The sequence below is a fragment of the Scyliorhinus canicula genome, chromosome 7 (assembly GCF_902713615.1).
Source record: "Scyliorhinus canicula chromosome 7, sScyCan1.1, whole genome shotgun sequence".
Lineage (NCBI taxonomy): Eukaryota > Metazoa > Chordata > Chondrichthyes > Carcharhiniformes > Scyliorhinidae > Scyliorhinus > Scyliorhinus canicula.
Genome location: NC_052152.1, coordinates 100,608,572 through 100,628,228, shown reverse-complemented (window position 1 = coordinate 100,628,228; position 19,657 = coordinate 100,608,572). Strand labels below are relative to the sequence as shown.

The following is a 19,657-nucleotide window of genomic DNA, read 5'->3' as shown; positions in this document are numbered from 1 at the left end:
AAAATTTTAATTAAAATATTTTTTTAAAATTCTAACAGGACTAAATAGGGTAGATGCTGGAAGGGTGTTCCTGATGGTGGGTGTGTCCAGAACCAGAGTTCACAGTCTGAGGATACAGGGTAGGACAGAAATGAGACATTTCTTCACCCAGAGAGTGGTCGGTCTGAGGAATTCATTACCACAGGAAGTAGTTGAGGCCAAAACTTTGTGGGTTTTCAAGAAGCAGTTAGATATAGCACTTAGGGCGAAGTGGATCTAAGGATATGGGGGAAAGCGAGATTAGGCTATTGAGTTGGATAATCAGTCATGATCATAATGAATGGCACAACAGCCCTAAGGGCCGAATGGCCTCCTCTTGCTCCTATTTTCTATGTTTCTATGAAACAAAATAAGATTGACCAGTCAGGAATATAAAGTTCACTCGCTCTTTATGCAGTAGAGCAAATTCATGTATAGTTACTTGTAAAAACTTCTGACATGGGGCAAAAGTGGAGTTGTTGGAACAGATTGAGGTTAGTTATGGAATAAGATTGAATTTTAAAAAGATTTGTGATGAAATTTCATAAATAAATTTTCTCAGCTACCAAATCATTTGACTTCTCTACCAGAGGGTAAGACGTATGACCCAGGCATCAATTGCACACAACAAAAACATTTTCCATCTTCACTTCCCTATGCTTAGAAAACAAAATATATTTTGATAAAAATTTCTGGTAATACAATTGCAGAAACTAACAATAATCTTTTCTGAAGCAATGAACGTAGATTACAGAAGGACAGCATTGGTAGAGCACAACACTAGATCATGCAGGTACTTGTATATTTTGCTCTTTCTAACCATTAAAGGAAGCCATGGAATACACAAAATTAACTTTACGGAAACATATTTTCTGAACCTACATGTTTTTGACGTGGTATCTTCTTGAGTGATGGCTGTTTCCTCTTGTTCGTCAGGAAGCTCTTTAATGAAATTTGAGGGAAACATTCCACTTTTACCATTGAGGACACCTTCCCACCAGCCTTCTTCAACCTTAAATTAAAGTCACAAGACACATAAGAGACAACATAGTTACACATTCTACCATCAAATCTAATTTTTTACATTAACAAGCAAAGAAAAATTAAATCAGTTGGCCTTGGAACAGATGGTTAATTATGTCTGAAGAATTCATCCTTGGGGAGTTAACTTTGCAGAGTGACTTCAGCAGAAGTACAAGGGTTGGAATCCAGCCATAACATCAACAAGATCTTTAAACTTCACTACAACAGTTTACATGAATCAACTGTTGGAATTATAGTGTAGCAAACATCAGCATTCAGCTGCAGATCATGGCCAGACAAGATTAATACTTTATTCTGCATGTAAATGATTGCTTTTGTTCAGAAAGGATGAAAACATTTTCATTTTCTAATATACTACCCATGGTTCATGTAAACAGCTAACATTCAGAAAAATGGTAAGGCGGAAGTGGAAGAGGAGAAAGTTGGAGCGAACATGCATGCCAAATCCACAGATGCAAACAATAAACTGATCTTTCTTTCCCTTCGCCCAAGGGAACATGGAGATAAGCATGGAAATTGGATTTTATGAAGTTACACTGCAGCTCTTAGTTTTGAGATTTTTTTTGCATTGGTGTCAAAATTAGTGTTTTAATGTAGAATGGAGATTGAAATATCATACCCTCTTCGTTGGGGCAAAACTAGAATTAAACTGGATCTCTTTGGGGTCAAACTGGTTGGAAGATCATATGTCTGACTTAAGAAAATTGGGACGATGTTTGTGTTCTGTTGATGTGGTAAACTAATAATTGAGCAATGCTGATTGCAGTACTCCAGGGCACTATTGACTATTGATCGGTCTTAGCTGATCAACTGGATATTATGGGTTGACCATTATGTTTATTTTCACAGTAACTTCATTGCAGTGTTAATGTAATGCCTACTTGTGACATTAATAAAGATTATTTTTTATCTGTGTTTACACAATCACATCTGGGCACAATCTGAGCTTGCTGCTCTCCTTATATTATTTCACCTGCAAGTAGAGGATCTCATTCGCCATGTATGCCAACAACACCAAAATTTACCTCAACAACCTGCATTCCATAATTGCTACACACTCGTGAATATCAAGTGCTAAATAGCAAAACATTTTTCTGCAAATAAACTTAGTTAGAACTAAAGCTCTCCTCTTCAGTTCACCCAAGCATAAACCTGCCTCAGCCTAATCTGCATTAACTTTTCCCAGTGCCATGTCAGCAACATTTGATCTCTGGCTGAATCTTCTTCCTTAGGTTTGATATTTTGCCATAAATCACTTTCTTCCACCACTGGTACTTTCCTAATCTCCATTAAAACCCCAATTTGTATTAACCTTCTCAAAAATGCTCTTCTTTCCCACCTTCCAAATTGATGTACCATCAATAACGGCACAAGATGAGTTGAGAGTGAAACTGTGGCTTTATATGGCTTAAAGATACCTGCTGGCAGCCGACCCCAGACTGAAGGCAGGGCCGGAGATTGGCCACTTTTATACCTGAGCACGAGGGGAGGAGCCACAGACAGAGCCAGCAGGGGCAAGTCCAGGCATGTAACATACAGCAGGTATAATACAATACAATGGTTTACCACATTCACCCCCTGTTAAAAAGGAGTCCGGCAGGGGTGAAGTGGACGGGTTGAGTATATATATCGAGTCTGTCGGGAGCTTTGACTTTCCGCTGTGACCGTCGCAGTCCCGGCTGTGGTGTGGATACGGGTGTCGGATGAAATGTTGAGGCCTGCGCGTCCAGGAGCGTGTCGTCTTCTGCGCCACCAAGTAGATAAGTGCCTGGCGACGGACCTGGAGGCTCTGGCGTGCCATGCACTGGGAGTAGCGGAGTACGCCGTGGTCCTGGTGCACCATGGGTAGCAACGGAGGGAGAAGGTGTAGGGTCGTAGTAGTGGTGATGGTCGCTGGGGAACCTGCGGGTGTCAAATCCCGAAGGGAGACTGCGTCCTCCCGCCCGTCATGATGTGCCACGTAGGCATATTGGGGGTTAGCATGGTGGAGACGGACCCTTTGACCAGGGGATCCGACTTATGACTCCTCGCATGCTTCCAGAGGAGGACGGGCCCTGGGACCGTCATCCAGGACGTGAGCAAGACCCCCGAGGTGGACTTCCTGGGGAAGACAAACATTCTCTCATGAGGGATCACATTGGTGGCGGTACACAGGAGCGACCAGATGGAGTGGAGCACATTGGGAAGGACCTCCTGCCAGCGGAAGACAGGGAGACTTCTAGACCGTAGGTCAAGAAGGCCGGCCTCCCAGACCGTCGCGTTCGCCCTCTCCACCTGTCCGTTCCCCCAGGGTTTGTAGCTGGTCGTCCTGCTTGAGGCGATGCCCTTGGTAAGCAGGTACTGACGCAGCTCATCACTCACGAAGGAGGAACCCCGATCACTATGGATGGAGTTGGGAAAACCGAACAAGATGAAGAGGCCGTGCAGGGCCTTGATGACTGTGGCAGAGGTCATGTCAAGGCATGGGATGGCGAAAGGGAAACGTGAGCACTCATCAATGATGTTGAGGAAGTACACGTTACGGTCAGTGGAGGGGAGAAGCCATTTGAAATCGACGCTGAGGCGTTCAAAGGGGCGGGAGGCCTTTACCAGGTGTGCTCTGTCTGGCCAATAGAAGCACGGTTTGCACTCCGCGCAGACCTGGCAGTCCCTGGTCATGGTCCTGACCTCCTCAATGGAGTAAGGGTGACAGAGGTCATTGTGGAGGGCCCGAAGTCGGTCTACTTGTGCGCTGGCACATGTACCGCAGGGTAGGGCATTTGGGGGCTCATTGAGCATCCCAGGTCGATACAAGATATCATAATTATAGGTGGAGAGTTCAATCCTCCACCTAAGGATCTTGTCATTCTTGATCCCTGCTGTGTGTTATTGAACATGAAGGCAACCGACTGTTGGTCAGTGAGGAGAGTGAATCGCCTGCCAGCCAGGTGATGCCTCCAATGTCGCACAGCTTCCACAATGGCTTGGGCTTCCTTTTCGACGGAGGAGTGTCGAATTTCGTAGCTCTGGAGGGTACGGGAGAAGAAAGCCATGGGCCTGCCCGCCTGGTTGAGGGTAGCAGCCAGGGCAAAGTCGGACGCATCGCCTGGAACGGGATGGACTCATCTACTGCGTGCATTGTGGCCTTGGCAATATCTGCTTTGATTTTTTTTTAATATAAATTTAGATTACCCAATTATTTTTTCTATTAAGGGGCAATTTAGCGTGGCCAATCCACCTACTCTGCACATTTTTGGGTTGTGGGGGCGAAACCCACGCAGACACGGGGAGAATGTGCAAACTCCACACGGACAGTGACCCAGAGCCGGGATCGAACCTGGGACCTCAGCGCCGTGAGGCGGTTGTGCTAGCCACTAGACCACCGTGCTGCCCTTATATCTGCTTTGATACGGTTGAAGGCCAGACGGGCCTCAGCCGTCAGGGGAAAAGGGGTGGATTTAATGAGTCAGGGGCCTTGTCTGCATAATTGGGGACCCAATGGGCATAGTAGGAAAAGAACCCCAGGCATCTCTTCAGGGCCTTGAGGCAGTGAGGAAGCGGAAGTTCCAGAAGGGGGCGCATGCGGTCGAGCCCTAGGACTCAAGTTTTCCACAATGTAGCCAAGGATGGCCAGGCGGTTTGTGCAGAAAACGCATTTCTCCTTATTGTACGTGAGGTTAAGGAGCCTGGCGGTGTGTAGGAATTTTTGGAGGTTAGCATCATGGTCCTGCTGGTCACGGTCGCAGATGGTGACATTATCCAAATACGGGAACGTGGCCCGCAGCTCATACTGGTCAACCATTCGGTCCCACTCCCGTTGGAAGACCGAGACCCCATTGGTGACGCCAAAGGGGACTCTGAGGAAGTGATAGAGGCGGCCATCTGCCTCAAAGGCAGTGTATTGGCGGTCCTCCGGGTAGATAGGAAGCTGGTGGTACGTGGACTTCAGATCAATGGTGGAGAAGACTCGGTACTGCGCAATATGATTTTTTATAAATGTTTTTTTATTGAGTTTTCGTATTTTATATATGACAAATTACAAGTTATTAGAGAGAGAAAAAAAAAGGAAAACACAAAAATTTTTTACATGAATATTTACAGGTAAGCATCTTCATAACAATAATTGTGGCCGCCCCCTTTAGCCAGCATACATATTTTACATTCCCCAATATGGCCGAGGCACATGTTTATAGGCATTTATTTATAGTTTGGTTTTGGGCCTTGGCTTGCCATCAAACCCCCATACCGAGCCCGTAGCCCCCCCCCCCCCCCCCCCCCCCCCCCCGGCTACCTTCCCCCGATTCCCGTCCATTTTCCCCTGGTTCTTGGCCACCCGACTATTCTTCCTCATGTACGTTGGCCACAAACAGGTCCCGGAACAGTTGCATGAATGGCTCCCACGTTCTGTGGAAGCCGTCGTCCGACCCTCGGATGGCGAATTTGATTTTCTCCATTTGGAGAGATTCCGAGAGGTCGGACAGCCAGTCTGCAGCTCTGGGTGGTGCTGCTGACCGCCAGCCAAACAGGATTCTACGGCGGGCAATCAGGGAGGCAAAGGCAAGGGCGTCCGCCCTCCTCCCCAGGAATAGATCTGGCTGGTCTGAAACCCCGAAGACCGCCACTATCGGGCATGGCTCCACCCTCACCCCCACCACTTTGGACATAGCCTCGAAGAAGGCTGTCCAGTACTCCACAAGTCTGGGGCAAGACCAGAACATGTGGGCGTGGTTGGCCGGGCCTCTCTGGCACCGCTCACATTTGTCCTCCACCTCCGGGAAGAACCTACTCATACGGTTTCTCGTTAAGTGGGCTCTATGTACCACTTTTAGTTGCGTCAGGCTGAGCCTTGCGCACGTGGAGGTGGAGTTGACCCTATGCAGTGCTTCGCTCCAGAGTCCCCACCCTATCTCCATCCCCAGGTCGTCCTCCCATTTCCTTCTTGTTGCGTCCAGTACGGTGTCGTCCCTGTCTACCAGTCGGTCATACATGTCACTACAGTTCCCTTTCTCTAGGATACTTGCGTCCAGTAGGTCTTCCAGTAGTGTCTGTCGTGGCGGTTGTGGGTACGTCCTTGTCTCCTTTCGTAGGAAGTTTTTGAGCTGCAGGTACCGTAGCTCGTTCCCCCCAGCTAGCTGAAATTTCTCTGTCAGTTCGTCCAGTGTTGCGATCCTGTCGTCCGTGTATAGGTCCCTGACTGTCAGTGTCCCCCCGTCCTGCCTCCACCTTTTGAAGGTGGCGTCGGTCAGTGCTGGTTTGAACCTATGGTTGTTGCAGATGGGAGCCTTGTCCGACATTTTGTACAGGCCAAATTGCTGCCGCAGTTGGTTCCAGGATTGGAGGGTGGCTGTCACCACTGGGCTGGTGGAGTGTTTTTTGGGTGGGGATGGGAGTGCTGCCGTGGCGAGGGCCCGGAGGGAGGTTCCCATGCAGGAGGCCTCCTCCGCATGCACCCACTCGGCTTCTGGCTCCTGGATCCATCCCCTTACTCGCTCGGCTGTTGCCGCCCAGTGGTAGAATTGTAGATTCGGGAGGGCTAGCCCCCCCCTGGATTTTGTTTTTTGTATGACCTTCTTTGGGATCCTAGCATTTTTACCCCCCCATACGAACGCCATGATATGTTTGTCCAGCGCTTTGAAAAAGGCCTTGGGGATGTAGATCAGAATGGATCTAAACAGGAAAAGGAACCTGGGCAGTACGTTCATTTTGATCGTCTGGACTCTCCCCGCGAGGGAGAGCGGGAGTGTGTTCCATCTTTGCAGGTCCTTTTTAACTTCCTCCGTCAGGCTGGTGAGGTTCCATTTGTGGACCCCTTTCCAGTCATGGGCTATTTGGATCCCCAGGTAGCAGAATTTATTTCGGGCTTGTTTGAACGGCAGGCCCTTTAGTGCTGCCCCCCCCCCCCCCCCCCCCCCCCCCCCCTTGCGGGTGTACTGGGAAGATCTCACTTTTGCTCATGTTGAGTTTGTAGCCCGAGAAGGCTCCAAACTCTTTCAGGAGCGCTATGATTCCGTCCATGCTGCTTTGTGGGTCCGAGATATAGAGGAGCAGATCATCCGCATAGAGTGAGACTCTGTGCTCTCTACCTCCCCTTCGGATCCCCCTCCAATTTTTTGCTGCCCTGAGCGCGATTGCTAGCGGTTCAATTGCTAGTGCGAACAGCAGCGGGGACAGTGGGCATCCTTGTCTGGTGCCCCTGTGCAGCTGGAAGTATTGGGAGTTGGTATTGTTGGTCCGTACACTCGCCATGGGAGCGTTGTATAGGAGCTTTACCCAAGCGGTGAACCCTGTTCCAAGCCCGAACCGCTCCAGTACCTCTATGAGGTATTTCCATTCGACTCTGTCGAAGGCCTTTTCTGCGTCCAGGGAGACGATCACCTCTTGTGTTCTCTCCCCGGAGGGGGTCATTATCACGTTCAGCAGGCGCCTGATGTTCGCGGTAAGCTGTCTACCTTTGACGAAGCCCGTCTGGTCCTCTGTGACCACCTCAGGTACACAGTCTTCTAGCCTTTTGGCTAGGATTTTGGCCAGTATTTTGGCGTCTGCGTTCAGCAGGGATATGGGTCTGTATGACCCACATTCCGTTGGGTCTTTGTCTTTCTTAGGTATCAGCGAGATTGAGGCCTGTGCTAACGTGGGTGGCAGTGTGCCCCTAGCTAGCGAGTCTGTGAACATCTCCCGCAGGTGCGGGGCCAGCGCTGTCGCGAATTTTTTGTAGAAGTCCGCCGGGAGTCCGTCCGGTCCCGGCGCCTTCCCCGTCTGCATGGAGCTAATGCTCTCCATGATCTCTCCCAGTGCTAGTGGTGCTTCCAGATCCCGTTTTCTGCCCTCTCCCACGACTGGTATGTCCAGTCCATCAAGAAACCGGTTCATCCCAGCCTTCCCCGTTGGGGGCTCCGAGGTGTATAGCTCTTGGTAGAAGGCCTTGAAGGTTTCGTTAATCCTCTCTGGTTCTGTTTCCCACGTGCCTCTGGTACCTCTGATTTGCGCAATTTCCCTGCTGGCTGCCTGCTTTCTCAGCTGGTGTGCCAACAGGCGGCTGGCTTTGTCTCCGTGTTCGTACAGGGCCCCGCGTGCCTGGCGGAGTTGGTGTACTGCTTTCCTGGTGGAGAGCAGGTCAAAGTTCCTTTGTAATTCTTTTCTCTCCGCCAGGAGCTCTACGGTCGGGGCCTCGGAGTATTTACGGTCTACCTCCAGTATGGAGTCGACCAGCTTCTGCCTAGCCACCCTTTCCTCCCTATCTCTTTGCGCTTTGTAGGCAATGATTTCCCCTCTTAGTACGGCCTTAAGCGCTTCCCAGAACGTGGAGGATGAGACCTCCCCGTTTTGGTTGTTCTCCGTGTATTCCGCTATGGCCCGCACTATCCTTTCGCTGAAGGCCTTGTCAGCTAGTAAGGCACCGTCCAGCCTCCATGTGGGGCGCTGGGCCCTTCCCGTCTCCAGCCGCACGTCCATGTAGTGTGGGGCGTGGTCTGATATCACAATTGCGGAATATTCCACCTTGTCTATCCCTGGAAGCACCGTTTTCCCCACCACAAAGAAGTCAATTCTGGTGTACACATTGTGTACTGGGGAGAAGAAAGAGAATTCTTTCTCCCCCGGGTGGGCGAATCTCCAGGGGTCCACTGCTCCCATCTGCTCCATATAGTGACTGAGTTCCCTTGCCATGTTTGAGGTTTTCCCCGTTCTGGAGTTTGATCTGTCCGTCTTTGGGTCCTGTACACAGTTGAAGTCCCCCCCCATGATTAGTCGGTGCGTCGCTATGTCCGGGATTTCTGCCATGGTCTTTTGGATGAAGCTCGTGTCGTCCCAGTTGGGCGCGTACACGTTCACTAGAACTACCGGCGCCCCATCCAGGGCCCCGCTGACCATGACATACCGTCCCCCTGGGTCCGTAACCGTCTTTGTCGCCCTAAACATTGTCCTCTTGCCAATCAGGATCGCCACCCCCCTGGCCCTTGCCCCATAACAGGAATGATAGGTTTGTCCCACCCAGCCCTTTCTTACCCGCAGTTGGTCCTGCTCCCTCAGGTGCGTCTCTTGGAGGAAGACTATGTCGGCCCTCATGTTTCTAAGGTGGGTGAGGACTCTAGATCTCTTCACTGGGCCGTTAAGTCCCCTTACGTTCCAGGTGACTATTCTGGTGGGGGGCTTCTGCCCCCTTGCTCCTGTGGGGTTAACCATATTTGTCCGGTGGACGCGCCCCTGCCCTCTGGGGTTTCCCTTTGTTAGGGGGCCGTCCAGGATGTCCACTATCACTGCTCTCCCCATGCGGTCGGGTCCCTGCGCTCCGGGGTTCCCCCTTGTCCCGGGGACACCCGCCATGGCCGTCCACTGTGTGTCCGCCACGCGGGTAGTCCCCTGCACTCCGGGCGGCCCCTTCACCCACAGACTGTACTGGGTGGGTGCTTGCAGCGGTTCCCTGTTTCGAGCCCTTGTCCGTGGCACTTTGTGGCCCTATTCCCTTTCTGGCCTCTTTTGTCCCTTCGTCCCTGCATTTCCCCTCCCTGGTCTCTCGCCCCCCGAGTGCCCCCCTCCCCTGCTCTATCCCTTTTCCCCCCTCCCCTGTATACCCCTCCATTGCCCCTCTCTCCCCCATTCCTGTCCCCATTTGCTCTCCCACCTTTGATGGGTGATCCCCCCCCTCCCCTGCCTGGCGCCTTCCCCCCTGTTGGGGGTGCGCTGCGGCCCTGCTCTGTTGCGCGCCCCCGTCGCTAGCTTTCCTGCTAGCACGGTGGCTCCCCTCTCGGAGGTTGCTGTCCCGCTTCTCCTCTCCCCTCTCCAGTACTCCCGTTCCCTCGTGCCGGGGCCTGGCCTCCCACCTGGAGCGGGCCCTTGGGCATTGGGTTGTTTTTCGTTCTGGGTGTTCCTGCCAGGGGGGAGGGGGCTGGCTTTGCCTCGCCCCTCCCCACCCCCCCGTCGGCATGACGTTTCTCCTTGCCATGGGCCCCTCGTCCCTACTTCCCATGGCGTTTTTCCAGCCCGTGCTCCTCGACGAATCTATTCGCCTCGGCAGGGGCTGTAAAGAAATATTCCTTGTTTTGGTATGTGACCCAGAGTTTTGCTGGGTACAGCATACCAAAACGTACTTTGTTCTTGTAGAGAGCTGCTTTCGCTCTGTTGAACTCCGCCCGTCTCTTAGCTATGTCCGCTCCAAGATCCTCGTAGATTCGGATGGCGTGCCCGTCCCATTTGCAGGCTCTATTCTCCTTGGCCCAGCGCAGGATTGTCTCCCTATCCCGGTACCGGTGCAGTTTGGTTATAACTGCTCTCGGTTTTTCCCCTTCCTTGGGCTTCGGGCGCAGTGACCGATGAGCTCCGTCCATTTCCGGTGGGGTGGGAAAAGTTTCCCGCCCCACTAAGGAGCCCAGCATCGCAGCCACGAATGTTGTGGGATTTCTACCCTCGATCCCCTCTGGCAGGCCCACTATCCTAATATTTTGCCTTCTCGAGCTGTTCTCCTGGTCGTCTACCCTGCCCTTCAGGCTCCCCTGTGTTGCACTCAGTTTCGCCATTTCCCTCTCCAGGGACATGACCCGGTCGCTCACGTCAGTCGCTGCCTTCTCCAGCTCTTTAATGGTTGCCCCCTGGGCTTCCAGTATCTTCCCTTGGGCATCCACTTTCTCCTCCATTCTGGTCAGAGCCTGCTGCACCCCTGACATGGCCCTGGTCACTGCTGCCTGTGCTGCGGCCTCTGCGTCAGTTTTTAACTCTGCCTTGATTGCCTGCAGCTGCTCCCTCACCACCTCGGCAAAGGCTTCCTTCCAATTCACGCCCCCCTCTAACCCCAGGGGAGAGGTTGCCTGCCCGTCCAGCTCTTTTGGATGCGGCGATACCTCCTTCCCGCTGCTTCGCGTGTTGACTCGTTCGCCCAAGCTGGTTTGCCCTTTGCCCCGTCTACTTCCGGTGCCCCCTTTCTCTTGGCTCCCTTCTGGCATTTTTTTCTCCCCCTTCCCCTTCATCGTTTCTTCTCTCCTTGTTCTTCTTTTCCCCCTTTTCCGCACCCTATTTTAATTTTATTTATTATTATATATATATATATATATATATATATATAAAAAAATATATATATATTTTTTCTTAAATAAAAATTTATTTCCCCCCTTCTTTCCTTTACCCCTTTATTTTACCCCTTTTCTCTTTACCAGTTTTCTTTTGGGTTTTTTTTAAAAAAAGAACAGAAATATAAGTCTCTTTTTTCTTTTGTTTTCTCTCCCCACTCACCCAGGAGAGAGAGAGAGAGAGTCCCTTTGTCCTTGCCACGTGGTGGTCACTGCAGTTGGGGGGGGGGGGGGAGGGGCGAGTGGGCCGGTGGTCGCTGCCGGTAAGGGGGGGGGGGGGTGTCCCCGCTGCTGGTTGGGGGGGGGGGGGGTGTCCCCGCTGCTGGTTGGGGGGGGGGTGCCCCCGCTGCTGGTTGGGGGGGGGTGTCCCCGCTGCTGGTTGGGGGGGTGTGTCCCCGCTGCTGGTTGGGGGGGGGGGTGTCCCCGCTGCTGGTTGGGGGGGGGGGGGGGTGTCCCCGCTGCTGGTTGGGGGGGGGGGTGTCCCCGCTGCTGGTTGGGGGGGGGGTCCCCGCTGCTGGTTGGGGAGGGGGTCCCCGCTGCTGGTTGGGGGGGGGGGGGGGGTCCCCGCTGCTGGTTGGGGGGGGGGTCCCCGCTGCTGGTTTGGGGGGGGGGTCCCCGCTGCTGGTTGGGGGGGGGGAGAAAAGAGGGCCCGCCTCTGCCGCACAGCTCCCGGCCCGCGTCTGGGGGGGGGGGGGGGGGCGGGAGAGAGAAGAGGGCCCGCCGCTGCCGCATCGTTCCCGGCCCGCGTCTGGGGGGGGGGGGGGGGGGGGGGGGGGGGGGGGGGAAAGAGAAGAGGGCCCGCCGCTGCCGCACCGTTCCCGGCCCGCGTCTTGGGGGGGGGGGGGGGGGGGAGAGAAGAGGGCCCGCCGCTGCCGCACCGTTCCCGGCCCGCGTCTGGGGGGGGGGGGGGGGGGGGGGGGGAGAGAGAAGAGGGCCCGTCGCTGCCGCACCGTTCCCGGCCCGCGTCTGGGGGGGGGGGGGGGGGAGAGGGGTTGGACCAGCCGCTGCTGGGCCTCCCTGTCGCCGCTGCTCCTCGCCTCCGCCTTCCGCCTCTCCGCCGCCGCCTTCCGCCTCTCCGTCGCCGCCTTCCGCCTCTCCGCCGCCGCCTTCCGCCGCCCGCTCCTCCTCCGCTGCCGCTTCTCCTCCGCTGCCGCTTCTCCTCCTCCGCCGTCCGTCCTGTCGGGGGGGTTCCTTCCTGGCGCTTGCGGGAGCCCCTCTCCCTGCGACCTCCTCGCTCGCCGCCCGGAAGTCGAATCCTGCGCAATATGATTGACCATGTCAGATATGTGGGGGGGGGGGCGTACCCATCGAGCTGCGTATACCGGTTGATAGTCTGACTGTAGTCGATGACTATCCGGTGCTTCTCCCCAGTCTTGACAACCACCACTTGGGCTCTCCAGGGGCTAGTACTGGCTTCTATGATCCCTTCCCGCAGGAGTCGCTGGACCTCCGACCTGATAAAGGCCTTGTCCCAAGCACTGCATCGTCTGCTCCTAGTGGCGACGGGCTTACAGTCCAGGGGTGAGGTTAGCGAAGAGCAAGGGTGGGGCGACCTTAAAGGTCGAGAGGCTAGTCGGTGAGGGGGGCAGGGGTCCATTGAACTCCAAGGTAACACTTTTGAGGTGGCACTGGAAATCGAACCCCAGTAGCACGGCAGCGCAGGGTTGTGGGAGGATGTAGAGTTTGACATTTTTGTACTCAACGTCCCGGACTGTAAGGGTTGCAACACAGTACCCACGGACATCCACGGTATGCGATTCGGAAGTCAGGGAGATTTTCTGGGCCCCGGGTCGGGTGATGGTGGCACACACGACATCCACGAGGGTGCTGCGTGGTCGGAGGTATCGGCATCCATGTTGTGGAAGGCCACTTCTAACGAGTCCGAAAGCTGTACTGTCTCTTGGAGGTCGAGTGTACCCCTTTCTAGTAGGCGCTGGCGGGTGTAATCTGACTTATGCCTGCGACATAGGCATCCCGAATCAACAACTCGATGTGCTCGACAACCGATATCGCCTTACAATTGCAGTTCCGGCCGAGTACCCGCAATGCATGCAGAAATTCAGCTTGCGATTCTCCGGGGCGTTGTCGCCTCATGTCAAGGAGATGCCAAGCATACCCCTCATTGACTTTCCTGACATACTGTCCTTTCAACAGCGTTATCGCATCCGCGTACGAGGCAGCGTCCCTGATAATAAGGTATACTTGTGGGCTCACCCGGGAGTTGAGAATTTGCAGCTTGTGGGCCTCGGCGACGGCGATGGCGGAGGATTCGATGTAGGATTCGAAGCAGCGTAGCCAGTGTTCGAACGTGGTAGTGGTGTCGGCTGCTTGGGGGTCCAACTCCAGGCAATCAGGTTTGAGTGATTGGTCCATTTTAAAACTTTAAGCTAATTAAATTGATGTACCATCAATAACAACAGACGATGAGTTGAGAGTGAAACTGTGGCTTTACTTAACTTAAAGATACCTGCTGGCAGTCGGCCCCAGACTGAAGGCAGGGCCGGAGGTTGGCCACTTTTATACCTGAGCCCGAGGGAAGGAGCCACAGGCCCAGGGGCAAGGCCAGGCATGTTACATACAGCAGGTATAATACAATACAGTGGTTTACCACACAAATCCACAAAGCCAGTCTATTTAGAACTCGGCTGTCAAGTAACAATCCCATATTCCATTCACCAAACAAAAAAGCCAAACACTATAATGCCGCTGTACCCCAGCATATGAATTTTTACACTCCTTAAGGCCGGGGAGAGGAGCACAAGAGCAGGAGAAGGAAGGGGAGCGGAATGGAGCGGAGCGGGAGGTCCCGGGAGGGGAGAGGAGGGGGAGAGTGTGCATGGTCCCAAGAGGGGAAGAGAGAGGAAGAGAAACCGTGGTCCCAGGAGGAGAGGGGAGGTGAAGAGAACACAAAGACCCAGTAAGAGAGTGGAGTGCGAAGTCCCAGGAGGGGAGGAGACTGCGAGAGCCCGGGAGGGGAGGAGCGCGCCAGGGCCCGGGAGGGGTCGGGAGGAGAGCCCGAGGGCACGGGAGGGGAGCACGAGGAGAGGGGAGCACGAGGGCCCGGGAGGGGAGGAGAGCGCCAGGGCCCGGGAGGGGTCGGGAGGAGAGCAGGATGAGAGCCCATGCTCAGGCAGAAGAGAGAAGAAGAAAGAAAGAAGAAAGCATGTGAGGGCCCCCCTCCCTTCAGCAAAAACTATAGATGTGTCCTGGGCACTCAAATGTGGTTTGTACTAATTTTGTGTATGCTCTTGAGCACGTGGTATAGAATGGCATTTTTCAGCAGTATATGGGGGGGAAAATGCACTGTCAACGCTGCCGTCTTTTGGATGAGATCAGAAATGCAAGGCACTCTTCATGTCCCAGCAACTCCATTCCTAATTCAAGCATCAAATACAGAAATCCTCATTCTGCTTGTTTACTGTTTGTGGGCCTTGGCTAGGTGCAGGTTGGCTGTTGTATTGGATGATAGTGATTGCACTTCAATAGTGATTCACTGCTTATAAAACATTTCAAAGCTTTGTGAGGGCATGATAAGGGAATATATGAATACAAGTTCTTTTGTGTAACCTAACTTTGCCCACCAGCAATGATTTTACAGACATCTGCAGTTTATGCCTAACCATGTCGCAATGTACTTTTAATGTAACTTCTGAACTTCACAGTTGACATGGCCTATATTTGGAAATGTTTTTTGGGGCTGTTAGTCAGTTCTAAAAAAAACTGAAAACTTAGGGTGGCACGGTGGCGCAGTGGTTAGCACTTAAGTTCAATCCCGGCCCCGGGTCACTGTCCGTGTGGAGTTTGCACATTTGTCCATGTCCGAGTGGGTCTCACCCCCACAACCCAAAAGATGTGCTGGTTAGGTGGATTGGCCACGCTAAATTGTCCCTTAATTGAAAAAAAAAATTGGATACTCCAAATATATTTTTAAATAGTTAGAAAACTTACACGGTTAGTAGGCAGACATCTACTTTGTGTGTTCCATCCAATATTACCATGACTAGCTGAAAAGATTGTTAATTTTTCCAGCCAATAATTCTAAATCAGAGTTTTGAATCATTGTTAGCTGTATGTTTAACTTTTTGATCTAGAAAAGCAACAACTTAAGAAAAAAATCTACCACCTTGCTTTAAAATGAAAAAATGAAAATCGCTTATTGTCACGAGTAGGCTTCAATGAAGTTACTGTGAAAAGCTCCTAGTCGTCACATTCTGGCGCCTGTTCGGGGAGGCTGGTACGGGAATTGAACCGTGCTGCTGGCCTGCCTTGGTCTGCTTTAAAAGCCAATGATTTAGCCCAGTGTGCTAACCCAGTCCCTTTTTAAAAATATATATTTTTTCCTGTTGCGGCTATGCCTAGGTAGGTCGCACGGTTGGCAGCTCCCGCCGATAACGGACTTTTGGGCCCTTTTAAGGAGCTCCAGTGGTATTTTAACAACGATTCCCGGTGTGGGAAGGAAACAGTGAGGGTCCCCCAGCGCTGTATGGAGTGGACGAGGAAGTAGGGCGGTCAAAAAAGCAGCTTTGGAGAAGAGAGGAGAATTTGCGTGAAAAAGCTAGATTGCGGTGGGTGGGGATCAGGCAGCGTGGGCCCAATGGTCATGGGAGCAGCAGGAGTTTATAAGAACCTGCTTTGTGGATTTAAAGGCAGAGATGCTGGCCCCTATGAAGGCTTCGATTGAAAGGCTGGTGGAGACCCAGAAGATGCAGGGGACGGCGATCAAGGAGGTGCAGCAGAAGGCTTCTGATCATGAGGACGAGATCCTGGGCCTAGCGGTTAGAGTTGAGGCGCACGAGGCGCTGCACAAAAAATGGCAGAAGCTGGAGGACCTGGACAATAGGTCAAGGAGGCCGAACCTGCGGATTCTGGGTCTCCCTGAAGGCGTGGAGGGGTCGGATGCTGGGGCGTATGTGACCGCGATGCTGGGCACGCTGATGGGCACGGGGGCCTTCCCATGCCCCCTGGAGCTGGATGGGGCACACAGAGTCCTGGCAAGGAGGCCGAGGGCGAATGGGCCGCCGAGAGCTATGGTGGTAAGGTTCCACCGCTTCACCGACAAGGAGTGTGTTCTGCGATGGGCGAAGGAGTGGAGCAGCAGGTGGGAGAACACCGAGATCCGTATTTATCAGGACTGGAGTACAGAGCTGCCCAAGAAGCGTGCGGGATTCAACCAGGCCAAGGCAGTCCTCCACGGAAAGGGGGTGAAGTTTGGACTGTTACAACCGGCGAGGCTGTGGGTTACATATCAAGACCGGCACCACTATTTCGACACGTCGGACGAGGCGTGGACTTTCATTAAGAATGAGAAGTTGGACTCGAGTTAATGGACTGCAGTATGTTATGGGGGGCGCGATGTTAGGTTGGGGATTTCCCTGTGCGTTTTTGCTGCCCCCTTTGCCCTAGGCCCTCGAGGCTCTGGGCCAGGTTGTAGTTGGGAAGAGCTGCGTCACAGGAGGTGGGGTTGGCCCAGATAGGGAGCGCAGTTTACCTGCGAAATGGTGGGGGTGACACCTGAAGCTGGGGGTTTGTGTGTACGGTATTTTGCCTTGTTTTTCTCTCACTGTTCACACGTGGTGTGGGGGGGAGGGCTCTCTCTATCCCACTTAGGTGGGGGTGTGGAGACTTGTAAGGGGAACCCACAGGGGATTGGAGGTGGAGGCGGGAGCAGCCGGGGTCAGCATGAGTTAGCTGACATACGGGAGCGCAATGGGGGGGTCGGGGTATTAAGCGGATGCTTGTTTGGGCGAGGGGGGCTAAGGGGGGGGGGGTTTAAGGGGGGGCAATGGGATGCTTCTGTGCTGACTGAGGGGGAACTGATGTTAAAGGGGAGAGTCGGGGCGGCGGGCCTCCGCCTGGGGGGCTGGAAGGTGCGGGCACGTGGCTGGCCTAAAAAAGGAGATGGTTAGTCGGCAGGGGGGCTGGGGGGGTGGGGGTAGCCACCCGACCAGACTGATCACGTGGAACGTGAGAGGCCTGAATGGGCCGGTCAAGAGGGCCTGTGTGTTCTCGCACTTAAAGGGGATAAAGGCAGACGTAGCCATGCTACAAGAAACACACCTGAAGATCGCGGATCAAACCAGGCTGAGCAAAGGAAGGGTGGGGCAGGTTTTCCACTCAGGGCTGGATGCGAAGAACAGGGGGGGTCGCAATTTTGGTGCGCAAGTGGGTGGCATTTGAGGTAGCGAGTATTGTGGCGGATAAAGAATGTCGATATGTTATGGTGAGTGGAAGGTTGCAGGGGGTCCGGGTGGTGCTAGTGAATGTGTATGCTCCGAACTGGGACGAGGCAGGGTTCATGAAGCGGATTTGAGTAGGATTCCACATCTGGAGTCAGATAGTTTGGTAACTTTAATATGGTCCTGGACCAGGCGCTGGATCGATCTAAGTCGAGATCGGGTAAGAGGCCGGCAGCGGCCAAGGTCCTGAGGGGGTTCATGGACCAGAATGGGGGGGGGGAAAGAAGAATCCGTGGAAATTTGCCAGGCAAAGGAGTTTTCCTTCTTCTCCCACGTGCACAAGGCGTGCTCACGCATTGCGAGTGGTAAGTATGGGGCTAATTCCGAGAGTGGAGGGGCTGGAGTATTCGGCCATTGCCATCTCGGACCATGCCCCGCACTGGGTGGAGTTGGGGCTGAGGGAGGAGAGACGTTAACGCCCTCGGTGGAGAATGGATGTGGGAATACTGGCGGACGAGGAGGTCTGTGGGCGGGTCCGGAGGTGTATCCAAAGCTATGTGGAGACCAATGATACTGGGGAGGTTCCGGTGAGTGTAGTCTGGGAGGCGCTGAAGGCAGTTGTCAGAGTGGAGCTAATCTCGGTCAGGGCCCACAGAGAGAAGACGGATAGGATGGAGAGGGAGAGATTGGTGGGGGAGATTGGGGGGGGGGGGGGGGGGGAGAGATGAGGCAGTTCCTGGACCAACTTAGGTTTCCACAGGTGGAGGAGGAACGAGTAGAGGGATTGGGCATGCAGGCAGGCAAGGCCCCGGATCCTGATGGGTATCCCGTAGAGTTTCATAGGAAATTCTCGGAGCTGCTGGGTCCGCTGTTGTTGACGACTTTCAATGAGGCCAAGGAAAAGGGAACCCTTCCCCCGACGATGTCGCAGGCTTTGATCTCACTTAGATCTCGCTTATCCTCAAGCGAGGCAAGAACCCCCTGCAATGTGGCTCCTATAGGCCGATTTCGCTCCTTAATGTGGATGCAAAGCTGTTGCCCAAGATTTTGGCCACTAGGATTGAGAACTGTGTCCCGGGAGTGATTAATGAGGATCAGACAGGGTTTGTGAAGGGCAGGCAGTTGAATACGAATGTACGGAGGCTCCTGAATGTGATCATGATGCCCTCGGAAGGGGGGGGGGATGTAGAAGTGGTAGCGGTAATGGACGCGGAGAAAGCCTTCGATCGGGTGGAGTGGGTGTACCTGTGGGAAGTGTTAGGCAGATTTGGGTTTGGAGAGGAATTTATAGAATGGGTCAAATTGTTGTATTGGGCCCCGGTAACGAGTGTGTCGACGAACCGGCTGCAGTCGGGGTACTTCAGATTACATCGAGGGACGAGGCAGGGGTGCCCCCTGTCCCCCGGGGCGCATCGTGTCTCACTATATGCGGATGACCTGCTCCTGTATATTGCGGATCCGGTGGAGGGGCTGGGGGAGGTCATGCACATTCTTAGGGATTTTGGAGACTTTTCGGGGTGTAAGCTAAATGTTGGAAAAAGCGAGCTCTTTGTGAAACAGGCGAGGGGCCAGCAAAAGAGACTAGAAGAGTTACCGCTTAAGATGGCACTGCCAAACCTTTGCAGCTATTACTGGGCAGTGAATATATCCATGATTCGGAAATGGGTAGTGGAGGGAGAGGGGGCGGCGTGGAAGCGGTTGGAAGTGGCGTCTTGTAAAGATACTAGCTTGGGGGCACTGATAACAGCACCGTTGCCGCTTCCACCGACGCGGTATACCACAAGCCCGGTGGTGGCAGTGACATTGAGGATCTGGGGGCAGTGGAGATGGCACGGGGGGGGAGGTAGGGGCTTCAGTCTGGGTCCCGATACAGAATAATCACAGGTTCGTTCCCGGTAGAATAGAGGGGGGGTTCCTAAGTTGGCACAGGGCGGTATCAGAAGGATGGGGAACTTGTTCATTGATGGGACTTTTGCTAGTCTGGGGGCGCTGGAGGAGAAATTTGGGCTACCCCCGGGAAACACCTTTAGGTACATGCAGGTTCCGGCATTTGTGAAAAAGCAGGTGGGGGAATTCCCGCTACTGCTTGCCTGGAGGATACAGGACAGGGTGGTCTCGGGTGTATGGGGAGGGGATGAAAAGATATCGGAAATATATCAGGAGCTGCAGGAGGCGGAGGAGGCCTCGGTGGAGGAACTGAAGGGCAAGTGGGAGGAGGAGCTGGGTGAGGAGCTGGATGAGGGCCTGTGGGCTGACGCCCTGGGCAGGGTAAATTCCTCCTCATCTTGCGCCAGGCTTAGCCTGATTCAGTTTAAGGTGGTGCACCGGGCGCAAATGACAGTGGCGAGAATGAGAAGGTCCTTTGGGGTGGAGGACAGGTGT

The 19,657-nt window shown here is 53.6% G+C and overlaps 1 protein-coding gene across 4 annotated transcripts in view; it reads right to left on the bottom strand.

The window, feature by feature from the left end:
* Nucleotides 1-19,657, bottom strand: part of sh3kbp1 (SH3-domain kinase binding protein 1) — a 413,248-nt gene that overhangs the window by 156,619 nt on the left and 236,972 nt on the right. For all 4 annotated transcript variants that reach the window (XR_005461315.1, XM_038802548.1, XM_038802549.1 and 1 more), the window contains one exon: nucleotides 901-1,030. Coding sequence is in view for 3 of the 4 variants with exons in the window: in XM_038802548.1 (XP_038658476.1) it covers nucleotides 901-1,030 (130 nt within the window). In the remaining variant the exon portion in view is untranslated. The remainder of the gene's footprint in view (nucleotides 1-900; nucleotides 1,031-19,657) is intronic.